At 34.5% G+C, this 17174-nt stretch overlaps 1 protein-coding gene across 1 annotated transcript; it reads left to right on the top strand.

Moving 5' to 3' along the window:
• The first annotated feature begins 2479 nt into the window (after nt 1-2479).
• LOC149772776 (uncharacterized) lies at nt 2480-6766 on the top strand. Its single transcript, XM_089947281.1, has 2 exons — nt 2480-2637; nt 6589-6766. Exons 1-2 carry the CDS (start codon nt 2568-2570, stop codon nt 6744-6746), a joined length of 228 nt encoding a protein of 75 aa, XP_089803407.1. The 5' UTR covers nt 2480-2567; the 3' UTR covers nt 6747-6766.
• Nucleotides 6767-17174: the final 10408 nt, after the last annotated feature.

Below are 17174 nucleotides of genomic sequence, written 5' to 3'. Positions count from 1 at the left end.
CAGCTGTATAGATGGAGCAATGCCCCGGTAGCTGCAGACCGTCAATTCACAAAACTGTATAGTTACGTTGCCCAAGGGGTAAACATCCGCAATGCGTTGCCCTTTTGGGGTAACCTTCTTCAAGGGTCACTGTCGGTGTGTGAGTGAATACTGAGTTGGGGAGATAAGGAGGCTGCTTGTTGCTTCATTAGAATAATTAATCACTATGGTCATTCTTCGGCAATGGGCGATGGATCATTTTTAAAAGAAAAGAACGTTTAAATTTATTTCCTTTTTTAATAATATTTTGCTTCGTTTCGAAGAGAAAGTAAAACAAATACATGGGCCGTCTAGACAATCTACTGGCAAGGGTTGAATTTGGCTCTTACAAAAAAAAATCTTGCAATTGGTCCAAGTTTGCCTCAGCAATGATTTACACAGTCATGGCAAGGTTTTTGTTCTGTTCTCCATTCTTTTAGCTAGTAACAGAACATGATATGCATGTACCCGGTATGGGAAAGGAAACGTAAAACTGGAGTATTCTCTATTTGTATCGAAAACACTAATTCTGTTTTGGAAACAACATTAACTTTTAGCATCTTAAAGCCCACTGTGAGATATCGTATCCATAATTTTATGAAGCCAGTTCTGAGAAAGATTACAGCGCATGATGAATGTCCATGGATTCCATCACAATCATGACGGCAATTTCAGTGAGTTGCTTGGATTGTCCGAGTAAGGTGGCGAGACGAAGAGCACGTGCGGTAAATCCAAAACACCCTAGCAGTCCTGCACGGATGCGATCTCTGTTCATTGTTTCTTCACGCAGACTATTGAAAATGTGATGTACTCCTGCATAAGTTTGCTTTTCCAAGTCATTAAAACGAACATCTTAAATAAGTGATGTGATTCAAATACGTTTGAGTTTATTACTCAAAACTAGGTTATATACATAATTAAAGCATTAAAACGTCACCATTCTCTTATGTCCAAATACGGACATAGTTTATTAGTAATTCGCGTTAAGTCAAGGTACACCAACAACAACAAAAAACAATCCCACAAGAATATACAAAACAATGCGTATTCTTTTAATCAGCATGACTAAATTATTTTCACAAAGTTCAAATATTTTGAGCTTGGATATGCTTTGTCTCACTGTGAATATTTGTTAAGATGATTTTTTTTTCTTGATGAAAATTCAAACTTAGTCCTTTGGTAATGACTATTACCTTTCCATTTGAAGCTATGACATGTATCATCTATAGTATTTGTGCATAGGTTAGAGTGTCTGTGCAGTACATGCACTCTATCTATCTAGGTCACAAGGAGTTTATTTTGTTAACAGAGTGGCATAGTCAAGTTGATAATGTTGGTAGCAGGATATCGAAATAAAAATAATGTCTATTATGAATTGCAATGAAAGAGAACGGTCACCAAAGTACTTAAAATATTTTTAAAAAAACTGATAACCAGATGCCGCCTTAAACAAAGGAAAAAGTATAATTACGATAATTATCGATGCGACGTTTGAATATTAGATAACTTTGTAAGTATTCTATTCTATTTTCCTCACAGTAAATTATGATAAGACAGGGCATTGAAGCATGCGACGTTTTAATTAATGATGGATGACAAACTGTCTCTTAACTGGAACGTTTGTATATAAAATTGCACATTTACGAAGTCATAAAACTAAAATGATCGCGCAACAGTTATAGCTTATGTACAGCTGTCAACGTGAGGTCGTAAATGTTCCATTGAATATTCATTTAGATTTAACTTAAAATCAAATGAGTCCTACGTTTGGATTGCGAGTTACACAAACTTATAAGGTCATAGTTTGACCAGGACAACTGAAATGATTTCTCTGACAGATGGCAATCGAACATGTCACGATTTGTGATCAAATCAGACAGGCGCAACCTATTGTAAGGTTAATGTGTACACAGTTAACCGAATCTGCAGAAAGTGTATAGATAACATATGTGGCTTAAATACCGGTGTACCTATCAGAATTTATTTCCGTGGTAAATACAATACACTCCTGCTGGGGTTTTAAACACTATTTGTGTCAACAAATTCCCAGTAACTAGTATTTCTTCGCAGCGTTAAAAATCTATGTACAAATCACACGTTGTATATCCTGTGACTTTGCATTTGTAATATATTTTTATTAAACAAATTGCTGAAATCATCAGGGAATGTACATTGTAAATGCTTAATAAGCCAATGGCTGTCCACCATTACCAAAAACAGCATGATGAATTGCTTTTCGCATAATGAATCGTCTTACCTTCCTTCCCTCGATTACATACCTTATCAAACGCAAACTGCCACCAAACTTATGTTATACGTCCGTAATCATTCCTGCACCTACCAATACATCATTCCTGTCGCAGACATGGCCGTAAGCGCTTAGTTCACATTGAAGACAAGCCCTCTCATCTCTATAGGTGCTGCGAACGAAAGGTTGACTCTGGAACACGCATATAAAACAAGAACCGCGCGCAGATCCATCAGTGGACTAGCAGCACAGAGGACTAAGTATACGGAAAATCCTGTGAGGAACTTTACCAAAGATCAACATGAATGCAACGAATTTTGCAATACTTCTTCTTCTGAGCTTCATGGCCATACACTTCGTCGCAGTTGAGGGTAGGTGGCAAATTTAATTCGTCCGCAAACAATATTCTGAAAGCTATAATTGCCAAAAGAGTGAGCTTCGTCAACTTTTTGTTACATTATAACATTCAATCATACGAAACGACACTGTTTTTAAAGTGTCGTGCATGGATCCTTGCCTGACATAATTCGACTACTTCCAAATGGAAACTAATGGAAAGCAATATGGAAAATATCTTAATTTTATCCTTGGTATTAATTTTGATTAAAAATACTTTTATCTCTTTTCCAATATATTCTTATTCAATCACTTTCAATCAAAAAGCAACTGTAAAACGTTCATTAGAGTTTACTTGTTGTAAAAAGAAAAGAAAGAAAAGAAAATATATGATAATGACAGAATACTATTGTATTGTTGAAATATAAATATTGTATTATTATTAAATACATAATATATGTAACATATAGCATAAACATTGGTAAGTGAGGATGGTGAACATTTAAGATTTTAGAACAATGTAGTGAGATGAATACGTAAGTTTTTATTTTATTAAAAGAATTTGTCCAATCGAGACTGCCGGATATTGCGTAATGATTATAAACTGGCCAATCATTGATCCGCACTCGACATCCGAGCCGTTCTTTCTTTCCCAGAATAGCGTAACTGATCTATTTTGGAAGAGGTGGCGGAGGGTGTTAAGCATTTTTGGAGGGGTAAATATGTTTTAAAAGTTAATTTATCCAGTTTCATATTTTTTAATCAAAATGGTTTATCGTAGGAAAACGTGACCATATAAATAGATGAGAAACACTGGGTAAAATTAGGTAATAAGGTAATTGTTAGAATGTATTCTTCCAATTTATTGCTACAGCTTCTAGAACAGTTATTTCCGACAGAGAAAAAAGACTGCAACGTGTTGGTTAGGGTTTGTATTATTGGAATAAAAAATAAACATCTGTTCTAGATTGAAGTAATAATTTACAAATTGTAATGATGTTTTACATAAACCCACAAATATATCCAAAAAAAATGTTTAGAATGCGTCTAACTTAGTGAAGGTGTCTTTTCATCTAGATGTAAGGCTTTCTGTATGAAGAAATACTTAAATCTGTTTATTTTTACCATGGTAAAAGAAGAAGAAAGTGGGCTTCACAGTTTGCATCACAATTACACCTTTTGTATGACATAATTGGTTGCGTTATCACCAAAACACAAAACAAATTCATTCTTTAAATCATATTTTGAACACAACATAATTGATAATAGGGTATAGTCGATGCATGTTTTAACAGATATTTGCTGATTGTCAGACACTCAAGTTTTAAACACTTTGCAAAATTACTTAGTTCAAATAGATAGATAGATAGATAGATAGATAGATAGGTAGATAGGTAGATGGTAGGTATGTATGTAGGTAAATATAAAGAAAGACTTACTGGTTCAGGATATAAGTTAGGAATTATAATACATTATGTGCACGGCTCAAACCAAATATTGCTAAAGACGCAAGACATACTGGGTAAAATATAATCTTGGAAAAACATCTAATTTGGAAGTCGACTATGATTTATTAAAGGACAAATGAAATTATTTACCTGCAAATTGGAATAGTCTATCACGATTGAATATTCTAGAGTGTTATTATATTTTGGGAATATTCATATTATGTGGTTTGCAAATGTTGATAATTATTCACAATGATTAAAATGTATATCTTGTGCATTGTTGTAGTTTTGGTTTGATCGTGCAATTTATTTTTTCATACATTTAGATAAAAAATTGACAATGCTGACCAAGGCATAGGTAAGCAATATACATAAGAGTTTGTGTATTGGTCATCATCTGATGTTGTAGCTCGCCTTAACTGTCCGAAAAACTAGGAACGCCAAGATATTGATCTACAGGTATCATATAATTGATTATCGATCCAATTTTTGCGATAAAATCATAAGCTAATATCAAGGCATGCATTTACTGGACTCTTTGTTTATTTGTTTTGTGTTTCTTATGCCGCGGCCATTGAGCAAAAGTGCCTTGCGTAGGGATAGTTTGTTGTAGTAGATCCAGCCATTAGAGCTTGATTCCAACCTGTACCCTTCATCTTCTAAATTACTGAATGATTCAGCTGTAAAAAAAAAAAAAAAATACCCGTACAAATTATACAAGGGTTTTCATTGTCTTTTTTTAAAGTTAACCCATTTTTGAAAATTGCTTATTATCACCACATAGAAAAACTAATTTAACTCTGCTCAAATTTAGAGAGAGTAATTTAAGACTCCCTGCAGAAATATGGCGTTGGAAAATTATATATCACATCAGGAGAGAAAATTGTCATCTTTGTGAGAAAAACAAGATTGCTGATGATTTCCGCTATTTGTTCATATGTACGTTTTTCCCAAGTTAAAGCTCTCATGTTTTTAATTTTATTCGGATATTAGACCAAGTGTTGTGAAATTTAAACTACTACTCCCTTGTTCTTTGTAGACCAGTCATTTGAGTTAACCTTGTTACGGGTCAGCTAGATATTGTTTCTATGATAAGCAACCACTTCCAGATATTTATCACTGTGTATGCGCGTAAGCGTACTTGTTCACAGTTGCAATGAGTAATGCCTAAGAAAGAAAGAAATTGCTGCAAAATCCACATTAAATGTATTTTTTGCTCATGAATTATCTTACATATAATAGAAAATCTATTTGTTCTTCAGTACGAATTTGCTGATTATCTGTCCTAATAATGTGCACTCTGACTGAGAAAAAAAAAAACTTTACAAAAAATGTCGGAATATCGATGTGAATGACTGTTGATACGTGTCTTTCCATTCTTATTCCCAAATAAGCATAGGCGCGTTTTCTGTATGACTGCCAAGTGTCTTTCATAATCAGCGTATTCTACCGTGTATCAATTATTTATGTTTGTCATATGCTATAGGCCTTAAAAAATAAAAGTTTGTTCTGGTTGTAGTACGGCTTCTTGCTCGAGGCAATATGATTTGGCAACATAAACATCTTTGTATTTAATTGCTGATCTGTCATTTTTATTATCCGTTGTTGCGGTGCATATTAGTCATTCGGACGATACAGTACGATTACCAATAAAACAGAAAGCATGTACTACCTGACCGACCATGACCTGTAATCATAACATATAACGGTAAGCGATGAATGACAGTTTCATTATTTCCTTTTCTGCGGGGCTGAATCCTTACGAATAGCCGAACCCGTGCAGTAGGTTCACATATGGTGGTTACAAGTTTGTCACTGTATGATATGCAGCACGTATGGACGACAGTCTAGGCTAGCAATACAAAAGATATACATGCCAAAGTCAACCCACTGAAAAGCGGTTCAAAAAGGATACTTGCTTATAGTAAAAGCCCTTATGTAGACCTATAATCTAATTCACGAAGATTTACGAGTATTGAATATTGGTTGAAAGTGATTTCTAAATAATGACACAAATTTAAAATTAGTTCATTACTTTAAATTGAATTTTCTTTACCGTATTAAATAATTTCCCTCTGGTACTAAAGCCTCTTGTAAGGTTTCAGTAAATGAACGTTAAAATTAGTATTCACTATGTTTTTGTCTGTGCCTGTGTTTGTGTAACTGAGAAACTTGACAGCCCATAATACTAACTGAAAGAAAACACCTGCACAGGTAATGCCGATTAACCACAAGTAAGATGCAACAAAGATTATGAAGCATCTGTTTACTAATGCCATAAATAGAACGTCATAGGGTCTATGGATTAAAATGGAAAAGCAAATTATCGATGCCCATGAGAAGTTGTCACATCTCCTTGACAATCCGTCTAAACAGTCCTTTTCTTAGTATTCCACTGTACGTAGCTACCTTGTGTACGTATCCCAAAATGTAGGTAACGTAACCATTGCTTGATTTAAAAAATTCATAGTTTTATCATGAAAACCCGACATATCAATAATAATAATAATAATAATAATAATAATTTTTATTTCATAGGCATCTGCTTCTTCTACACTTGCCAAAGACAGTGTGTATATGATCGCCAACACGGATTTGCCGAGGAAGCTTTTCGTCACCTGTGGCAACGCGTCTGCCCCGTCCAATATCTTAGAGCAGGATACAAAGCTTGTTGTGTTACATTTGGACAATATTGATCACAGTCATCTGATAAAAGGTAAGCAACAAGCAAAGTTTATCGCTCATTCAAGTGTGTTTCACGGGTCCTTTTCCTTTATCAGATAGTCTTGAAATTATGAGGATGAACACTAATGTTTAATCAAGAGGCTCGTCAACTTGACTATTAAATAATTTCTTTTTTATTTTATTAAGACTTCATATCATCCGCCATATATTTATATATTTTACAACGTTTAATCGTACATGGAGGAGAATATTATAAGCCATTGGCCTTTGTTCTAACCGTTTGCATTCAATAGTGTACGCATAGTAATCTCCAACTGCAAATGTGTGGAGTAAAATGTTTAAACAAATCTTAAAACTCTAATATCATATGATTATTGTAAAAATTCTGACCACCTTAGTAATGAAATTACATCATTAATTATAATAAAAGTAGCTTCATCGTTGACCATTAATCATGAATTATGTTCATGATAATTATGTGAAATTAGATTGAATTACTATGATCCACTGTTTGCAACAATAAATGTTCTAACATTCATTAAGTTGGCCTTTCCGTTTGAAACTTAAGCCATGGCACTCATGGCCTTGCTGCGGAATAAGACCACGGAAAGGAAAAGATAACTCGGATGCGCTTAATGTCTTCAAAATAAAATAGTAAAGAATCCCCTTGCTGTTTCACTATGCAAGAGTGCATATTGAAATAAATGTTTACTAAAATGATTGTACAGTTTTCTTATTAATTCAGTTTTGAATTGTTATGACGGCAGAAATTGTAACAGGAATGCATAATTTGTAAACAAGAAAATGTCTTCGGCAAAAGCGCCAGGCACTGTTTATTATTTCTGAATAATGATATATTCTCTTTTTAATCATATTTGTCTGAATTCAAGTATTTACGGGAATTTTTTGTATGGCTATATCCTTTACGTGTTCAGCAATACACTATTCAATAAAAAAAAAAAACCTGAAGAGAAACTTTTCCCTACAAAACAGGAAATGTTTTAACAGTACAGGGTAGAACAATATATAATAAATTAATCTTGCGTTCATTCTAACGCGCCTCGTTCTCATCTTTATTTCAATTCTGTTTCCTTTATTTCAGAATAAGTTTGGTCAGGAATATCTTCCAAGGGGACTCATGGCAACACTCAATAAATATATGTCTTATTTTTGTAACTATGTTGAAAACAAACATTGCAATTTTCTCTCTGAAATTTAGAAAACGTTGTAAATTTGTCTAATATAACCTTTAAGATTGTAAACCCAAGCCAATACGAACAGAAAAATCCTTTGATTTGGTTTGCTCAGTAAATATTTTTTTTGCATTTTCCACTAAATTCATAGTGCATAAGTTATACCTTCATTTACGTGGTTAAATCTGCAGAATTTTATGAAAAGCGTCCTGCTGCTGTTTACAATCTTGTTTATAATTCAGTTCTTGTGAAGATTAAATCACTGATAATTTGTCGAGAAATATTGAACCTAGCATAAAATGCTTAAATCAATTGTAAAAAAAAATTTTTTTGAAAACCTATGTATTTATTTTGTGATCTGAATAAATGTTTGCAAAAGAAGTGGACATTATTCGTTTGTTGAAGAAGTATACGTTTTTGTAAACATAAATGCAAACAATTAGCTTTATTTAATTGTTGATGGGAATGACTATCTGTGAGGATTACTAAACAAATGCTGGACATAAATTATAAAACAAGAGACAAGAAATATCAACAATTTGTGTAAATTGATTTTACTATTTAATATTTATTTTGTGTATATAATAAATATGTTATAAAAACAAATTGAAATTACACTTTCTTTTCTTTTTATAAACAGGAAAAGCTTTCTGATAGTCGCGTCTTTGTTTTAATAATAATTAATTATACTCGCATACAGGAAACAATGGGGAGAGGGAGGGGGGAGAAAAAAGATTTCCAATTTATCAAATACGTCATCGATATGGTTTATTACATCAATAACGTCGGCTCTATAGCGGTATTAAATTAAAGAAATTGAAAAATATGGAGAACCGCACTTCTCGTCACAACGTGATTACTGAAGCAATGAATGTCAACAATATTCCTATAGATAATGTGTGGGATATAAAAAGACTATTAAACCGATCGTGATCTGTCATTTTCTCCATGACTGATGTAAGGGTTTTACATCAGTCATAAAGAGGCAAAACAGCAGAGAACTCAATCAAAAGGATCGATCCTGTCTGATATAGAGTCACGTACAGAAAGGGATGAAAGGGAATTGTGGTTAATGTTAACCAAAAAAGAATTGTAATGAAATGGTTTCTAAACTGCATTACCTGAGATAAATTGCCCATAATGAAAACAAAGAAATCGTAGGCCAAAGACTCGCTATAATTCAGCAATAGGTTTTTACTCAAACAGATGTAAATTTCATATGTAAAATGTCATAAAATAAAGACTGGTGATTACTGCATTATGCACGCTGTCAAGTGTGGACGAAAGGGCAGGCGGCAAAGGTGATACTCTTGGATCCGGTGGATTATAGTTTGTAATAGTGGTATTAAGGGAAATGAAGTAAACAAAAAATGTAATAATCATTGTTATTTAATCATCAAAAGGAAGGTGTTTTTTTTTTCATTGTGTAAATTTAGTCTCAGTTCAAACATCCAAAATATCAACAATCTATGGAGGCGATGCAAAACGAATAGTCCAACTCACATAAGACTTTGCCCACATAGCATAAAAGGAATTTGATTGATACTTGTTAATTATAATAACACAAAGTCTGCTAGTAACTATATTACAAATCAAGAAAACTCGTTCCATAAAGTCTCGCTACACACATTTCTAACAAGTCCAACAATTCTAGCGGGGAGGGGGGGGGGAGGGGTGACAATAGTTTGCATCCTGTTTGGAGGCAAAAAAGACATATTCAATGCAAACGCTTTAGAAGATTATAACAAAAAGCAAATTTTATTTCAGATCAATTAATCAATTGTATTTCCTCTATTAGGAAAGTTTATTTACAAATATGGAGAGCAATACGAAATGATATAAGTATACTTGTGATACAAGAACGAGAAACGGGAATAAAAGGAACTGAAAATAGTGAAGTTGTGTTCTGTCCAATTTATTTTCAAGGTCAGTTCTTACTGGTATTTTTTGTGACTTTAACTCTTCTTTACTCTGCCCAAGTTATATGTGCAAGTTAAGTCCAAACTTGTCAAACACCTGCCAGTGACGGTCATTGATAATTCGTATTGTCAATATAACATGCTGGAGAAGGTCGGTATGCTGTTGACCACATATTTTCTGACAGTGAATAACATGATGACCTGGCGTTCATACCCACAAGAATGCTATAAACCGGGTTAATCGGCGTTCATAATTATTCTTCGCGATGCAGTAAAAGAGTGGAAGGGCACATTTGTGTTTGAAAGTCTCCAAATCTTTTGTTAAAAACATCATGATATCTCTGGTCTATTAATTCCGGTCATTTTGCGACACCATATGTTAAAAATGAGTTCGCTGACGATAAAAAAAAACTTATTTAACAGTTGTAGTGGCTCCAACATAAGCACCGTTAAGTCTGCGTAACTAAAAAGGTATTATATTGAAATGAATATATAGTTTGAAAGTATAGTACAACAAAGCAATGAATATATAGGTTGAAAGTATAGCACAACCAAGCAATGAATATATAGGTTGAAAATATAGTAATAAACAAGCAATGAATATATACATTGAAAATATATTACAACCAAGCAATGAATATATAGGTTGAAAATATACTACAACCAAGCATTGAATATATAGGTTGAAAGTATAGTGCAACTAAGCAATGAATATAAAGGTTGAAAGTATAGTACAACAAAGCAATGAATATATAGGTTGAAAATAAAAAAGACAAATACACAGAAGGACTTGGCGTAGAGCTTTGGAGGAATTTTCCATAAGATTCGATGACAGACTTATGAAGAAATGAGAAACATTAGCTAGCGTAAGCTCTCAGCAAATACCCTTCACGTACGTTAGTGTCCTTTTACACAATGTAACGTACCAAACTTGAAATAAAAACTCATTTTAACTCTTTCTTTTCTAATTCTTTTTTTAATTATATATAGCAGACATGTTCGCATAGCCATATAATAACTGGTCAAGTTATGGTTTGTCCCAACGACGAAAACAAAATTTAACGAGTAATGTGTGCACAATATTACAGGGCACAGGCTAGTCCTATAATTATTCATTAGGGTTGATTTAGCTTAGCCCGATTTTATATTGCTTTGAGTTGCCACGTTACACACAAGCCTATTCAGTTACTCACCTATATGATAATAGTATATGATAACTGAGACAGTAGTGTTTATACAAAAGCACAGTGATGTAGTCTAGGGTAGAAGTTCCCATTTCTGTCAAATAGGCTCTTCCCGATGGTAAAATGGTTCCATCGCGACTCCTTGTATCTCGTCCCACTTTACGAGGAGATAATTTGCTTAGATCACGTGGCAGCATTTATTCCTGACCATGACTCGAGACACCAAATAAAATCCTTGATAAATGTATTTCTTTCATATAATTATCATGCGGTCTGTGATTCATGTAGACCAGCAAACATGTTCGTAGGTGAACTTTTATAACTCGTTCTATTGGACAAAATATGCATATGTGGATGCCTTATATTATCTCAGAAACCGAGGAAATACCACATCATATATAACTTCACATGCTGTGGTTTTCCAGAATTTTATGCATGCAAGATAATAAATAAGAATCATGGAGTTAATGTGCCGTGATAAACGCGAAAATCGGGGAATCGAGGCGTTGTGATATTTTTTCGCTGCATATATGGTTTCCCTTATACAAAACGAGAAAGTACAATAGTAAATTATATTTATAACCTTCAGACAACGCCGGTTTTGTTCATACAACTATAATTACCATCGTCAAAACTGAAGCAGCCAAAATAAATATGACAACTCATCGTTTTTATGCAATATATGTGGAAGTATGAACGTGCCATCATAATGACGAGATTTTTCAGACCATACATGAGAAAAACGATGTATAATACATCAAGTTGACGAAATATATATATAGCATACATGATAAAGGCGATGTCTGTTACGTCAACAAGACATACGATGGCTAACTGGTACCTTACTGACACGTTGACACAATACAGCTACCTATCTATGTAAATTTGTCGTCATAAGTTCATAATCATGCCAACACCATGCAATCGGTGACGCGTCTTGTTGACGTACCAGACGTCCTATTGATCGAGCATCTCATAAAAACATCTTGTCATGTGTATGACAGCTTAATACCTCCGTAATTTTCCTTCTTCAAGTTTTGTCTTTGTCACAGATTTAAATTGGCCATGTTGAATGAATTCAGTTTCAAAGGAACGGTAAACAACCAACATGAATTTTATTCAAATGAATTAGAATTTGGGAAAAGAACAATAAAAAAGAATACGGTCAAACTGTCATTTCTGTGTTGTCAAATTAAAGTCCTCCACGTCCCGTTCCGTAGCTGCTTGGATTGTCTTTAGTACAAATGTTTTACTTCTTTCCTCATTTTTATCGCATTTTTATACCAAAAAAGCACCCGATCGGTGTATGTTATTTTTTGTGATGTCACTAGCTCGTGATCGCAATAGCTGGTGATGTCAGTAGCTCGTGTAGCTGGTGATGTCAGTAGCTCGTGTGATGCTGTAACTCTTACTCACTTAAATTTTACATTAATGCGTTTTCCACAATGATCTCAGTGGCCCTTCTGCAACATTTGAAGGGTAATCCCCGTGATTTCAGTATTTCGTGTGATACTCTTAAAATCACGTGAATTGTACTTCATAGGATCTCGGAAAATATAGGGATACACTTGCTCACATGACGTGTACTTCTCTGATCTCGGTAGCTTGTATGACATCCGACTCGAAATGATGTACAGTGTGCTTCAAGTGATCACAGTAGATCTTGTGATAAGGTAACATTTACACATGTGAGGTGTATTTCTCGTAATAACAGTAGCGCGTGTGATATTTTAACTCTTATTCACGTGAATGTACTACTCGTGAAAACAGTAGTTCTTGTGATAATGCAAACCTTTCTCACATAAGGTGTACTTCCCGTGATTACCGTAAATCTTATGATGATGTAGTTCTTACCAGAGTGAAGTGTGCACCCAACGATCGCAATAGTTGTGATACAGTGACTCTTACTCACGTGAAGTGTAACTCCCATGATCACAGTAGCTGTCGTGATACTGTAGCTTGCACTCGTGAGAAGTGCACTTCCCCTGACCTCAGTAGCTCGTGTGATTACAAGTAACAAGTGCTCACGTGATTGTATCTTCCATGATCTCAGTACCTTTTGTGATACTATGACTCTGTCACACGTGAAATGTTCTTCCCACAATCGCAGTAACTCTTGTGATAGTTACTTTTACTCGCGTGAAATGTATTCCCGGTGATCTCGGGTACTTTTGTAGTACTGTAACTTTTACTCGCGTAAAATGTACATCCGATGATCTCAAAAGCTAATTTCACACTGTAACTATTGCATTAATTATGGTTCCTTTGATCTTAGCATCTCGTGCAATTATTGTAGCACTTAATCAAGTGAAGAGTTCTTCCCATGTGCTCAGTAGCTTTTTTGATACTTGAACTCTTACTGAAGTAGAGTGTACTTTCATTGATAACAGTAGCTCCTGTGATATTGTGACTCTTAGCCACGTAAAGTGTGCCCCTGTGTTCTCAGTACCATTTGTGATTCTGTAGTTTTAACTCATGTGAAGTGTAGTTCCCAAGATCTGCGTAACTTAGATCGCAGTAGTTCTTGCGAGCCTGTCGAACTTTTTGGAGTAAAATGTTCTTAGGGTGGCCGCAGAAGATTTCGTGATAACGTAACCTTTACTCACGTAAAATGTACTTTCCCATGAAGGAGCCCCGAGTGGCCGAGTGATCTAAAGCGTTACGGATCACTGTCATCTCACCTCTGTCTGCGTGGGTTCGAGTCTTGCCAGTTGCTTCTCGTGTGTCGGTGGTTCTCCCCAGGGTTTTCCAGGGTTCTTCCTCCACATCAATACTGGCCGCCATGAATAGCCTATCGTGTGCTGAAAAATGGCATTAAACCCAACAACAACAACAACAACTTTCACATGACTACAGTAGCTATTGTGATGTAGAACTTATGCAAAGTGTATTTCCTATGAGCTCTTGTGATATTGTATTCCTTAATCACGTGAAGTATACTTCCTATGATTACACTAACTATATTTGTGATGCTGTATCTCTTATACACGTGAAGTGTACTTCAAATGATCTCAGTGGCTCTTGGGATATTGTTACTTTCACTCACAGGCCCAAGCACTTCAGATGGCTATTGGACTTTCGCGAAAGGGGTTAGCACATGTGTATCGAAAGGTGATAAACTTGATCAGAATATTTTCAAACTGAAGACCCATTCCACTCCAGTATCTGTTATGACACTAATTTACAACAACCTTCAATGAATGTTGTTGTGTATGTTATTATAAACGCATGGTGCAGAGATATATACAAATAATTTACTCTAAACAATAAAATACCAACTTCTAGAAGGAAATATAATTTTGCATCGGGTGGTTTATAAGATAAAGACTGGTAGCAATTTTACTTGCTGCCATGTAAAAGTACAAAATGTCCAAGCCTTAGATGGTCACAACCCAACATTTGGCATATTTGATACGAATGTAAAAGGATTTTTAAAATGAGTTCTGCTCTTTTTGCATGCAGGATGTGAAGTCACACAAACAATTGTATCTATTCTCTAGATCTGTGAAGTTTAATCTTCATCGTTGTAATAAAATAACAATAAAAATAATTATCCCCGTCTTCTAAATGAATTAAACATGGTGCAGAATTTCATCAAAATTCTCTCTCTCTCTCTCTCTCTCTCTCTCTCTCTCTCTCTCTCTCTATATATATATATATATATATATATATATATATATATATATATATATATATATACACACACATATGGACTTTCGTAGAAAGATTCCAACTACAATCCGTTAAAAAACAAGCGTGGCGGATTTTCTTCTGTGTCATCTGTCGATGTGTCTGGACCTATGAATTATGGAAAAGTGTAATCAAAGGAAGCAACGGAAAGGGAAAGTTAGAAATGGAGGAGAGAAATAATTCTCTGGCTTATAAGCAATGTTAATTAAATTATAACAATGACTTTGATCACATGTAAATACATTTAAGAATTACCTTTTTGCTGGTTCCGGTTTCCCTTAGTCTATATTTCCAACTCGATTAAATCTGATATGATAGCCGCTATATGAAACCCAGCGCGTTCAATGTCCAAGTAGAAGGCCTAGTTAACCATGCTGTGTTTGTAGTGGTCTACTTTCTTCATTTAAACCATCTTTCTTGTTTAAACGATCAACGTGTTTTATATTTATTTAATCAATATGAATGGAAATAGAAGTTCAAAAACTAAAAGAAGCAACTTATCAGTTTGCAAAGGAGATTATGATTATTCGCAGAAGGTTAGGAACTACATTTTTATCGGACACACTATACAGGGTTGTGCAGAGTTCATTCATTCTGTAAAGTCAGTTGCTTGTAATCAGTCTTAACTGTGTTGGAAATGTGCATTTTTATGTGAGATAAATAAAATGTATGTATATTATGTACGCTGTATCTTTGTTTATATGCTACTCGTTGTATAAATGTTTCATTAAGCTTCGTTTCCATTTAATGAATTATATATAAAAATATATATATATATATATATATATATATATATATATATATATATATATATATATATATATATATATATATATATCACTTAGTATATAAATGATACAGCGTACATAAAATATATATACATACATTAAAACTATATTAAAGATTTGACACAACGGCAGTTTGAAAGTAGTGCGATAAAGACGAGATATTTTTAGATCATTGACTAAAATGACTCTTTAACTAAAGAGCGATTCAAATGATTCATTAAAGAAGACCTCAAAGCAAAAAGAATCGCATGCTAAATTTACATGTAAATGCAACACCCGTGATTATTTATAAAAGAATATGAATTAACCAAAATTAAGCTAGCAGGGAAGCAAAAGGCACTGAGCGATAAATCTGCAGGCCAAGTAATATGGCACCTGATGACAAATAATACTAGATGCTAGTATGTTCCTACTATGCAGGCGTGGGACAATTAAGGCAGACTTGAAACAATAAATATACAGTACAGTTTTACATTTACGTGCACATAATAATACAAATGAAGATTGATGACCTGAAAGAAAATTAAATTTCTCTGTGGGTGATATACGATTAACCTGTGCATACCAATGCAAAAGATCATCACGTTCTGAAATGTGTTTTTCCTAGTAAAAGTATGGGGAAAAAAATACTCAAACCTTTGCACTAATGTATGCAAATGTCAAATCTTTGATAAAGAAAGATTAACAGGCTTTGTAATACGATAATGAATAATGAAGTAGTTCAGGGAAGCGAAGGAATGTTGGTAAATTTGAGACAACTTCACGTAATTACAAAGTGTTAAATTAAACTAATATACTTCTAAAATAGTTTGATGTACGCCTGATGCTAGGTGACCAATGTCCAGCCTCCTTATCAGCGTTTAGGTTCAATTCGACTTTTCATCAGCTTAACGGACACCTTACGCAATATGTACACGTACATTGTGGATTACACGTTGTCATTGACCGCTCCGGTTGCCTAAGTGGTTAGAGTGTCCTCCTCGGATACGGAAGGTCGTATACAAATGGTACTACCAGCTGACTCACTTCGCGCTCAGCATTAAGAGGTTAGTGTTAAGGCTGGGTGGTCGGCCTGGTGTCAGGATAATTTGACTGGGTGGGGCACGATGCTACGTGTCTGCGGCATTATGCTCCAGTGCTAGACCACTATAAACTGCTACACTGCAGACACCGTTGCGACATGTGTGAATTTTTTTTAAAACTTACGTTAAAAATACACACACACACACACCGCAAGTACTTGCCGACCCAAGGACAAACAAAATTTGATAGTTACAGTGATACTAACTATTTGCATAGACCTGCCTATGTTCTTTTGTCAATAAAACTTTATAAAAAAGATTGACCTTTGTGATAGGCATGTCATCGAAATATTGATGTGAAGAGAAAGAAAATACGGAAGAAAGAGAAAAAGCGAATAAACATATAAACTAAAAGCCACAACTTTGGATCTTCCCAAAAACGTTTGATCTTCTCTAAAGATATGCGAGGGATATCAAGGGAGCCAATTTCCTGTCATTCAGATAAGTGTTGATATATCTAAACTCTAAATCTAATGTTCGGTAGAAACCGCATGCACTGGAAATTGTTGAAAATTGTTACCATTCGTGACTGAAGTACTACCAGACAGACGTACACTGTCGAATTGAAGCAGTGGCTTGTAAG

This window comes from Sinohyriopsis cumingii, unplaced genomic scaffold, assembly GCF_028554795.1.
Source record: "Sinohyriopsis cumingii isolate HCF-2022 unplaced genomic scaffold, ASM2855479v2 utg001176l, whole genome shotgun sequence".
NCBI lineage: Eukaryota > Metazoa > Mollusca > Bivalvia > Unionida > Unionidae > Sinohyriopsis > Sinohyriopsis cumingii.
This window is presented reverse-complemented; position numbering and strand designations above follow the sequence as displayed.

Bases quoted from the DNA above. Each gene is read 5' to 3' on its own strand.
- LOC149772776 (XM_089947281.1), top strand. From the start codon at position 2,568: ATGAATGCAACGAATTTTGCAATACTTCTTCTTCTGAGCTTCATGGCC. The intron at 2,638-6,588 runs GTAGGTGGCAAA...TTTATTTCATAG, and splicing joins ACACTTCGTCGCAGTTGAGG to GCATCTGCTTCTTCTACACT.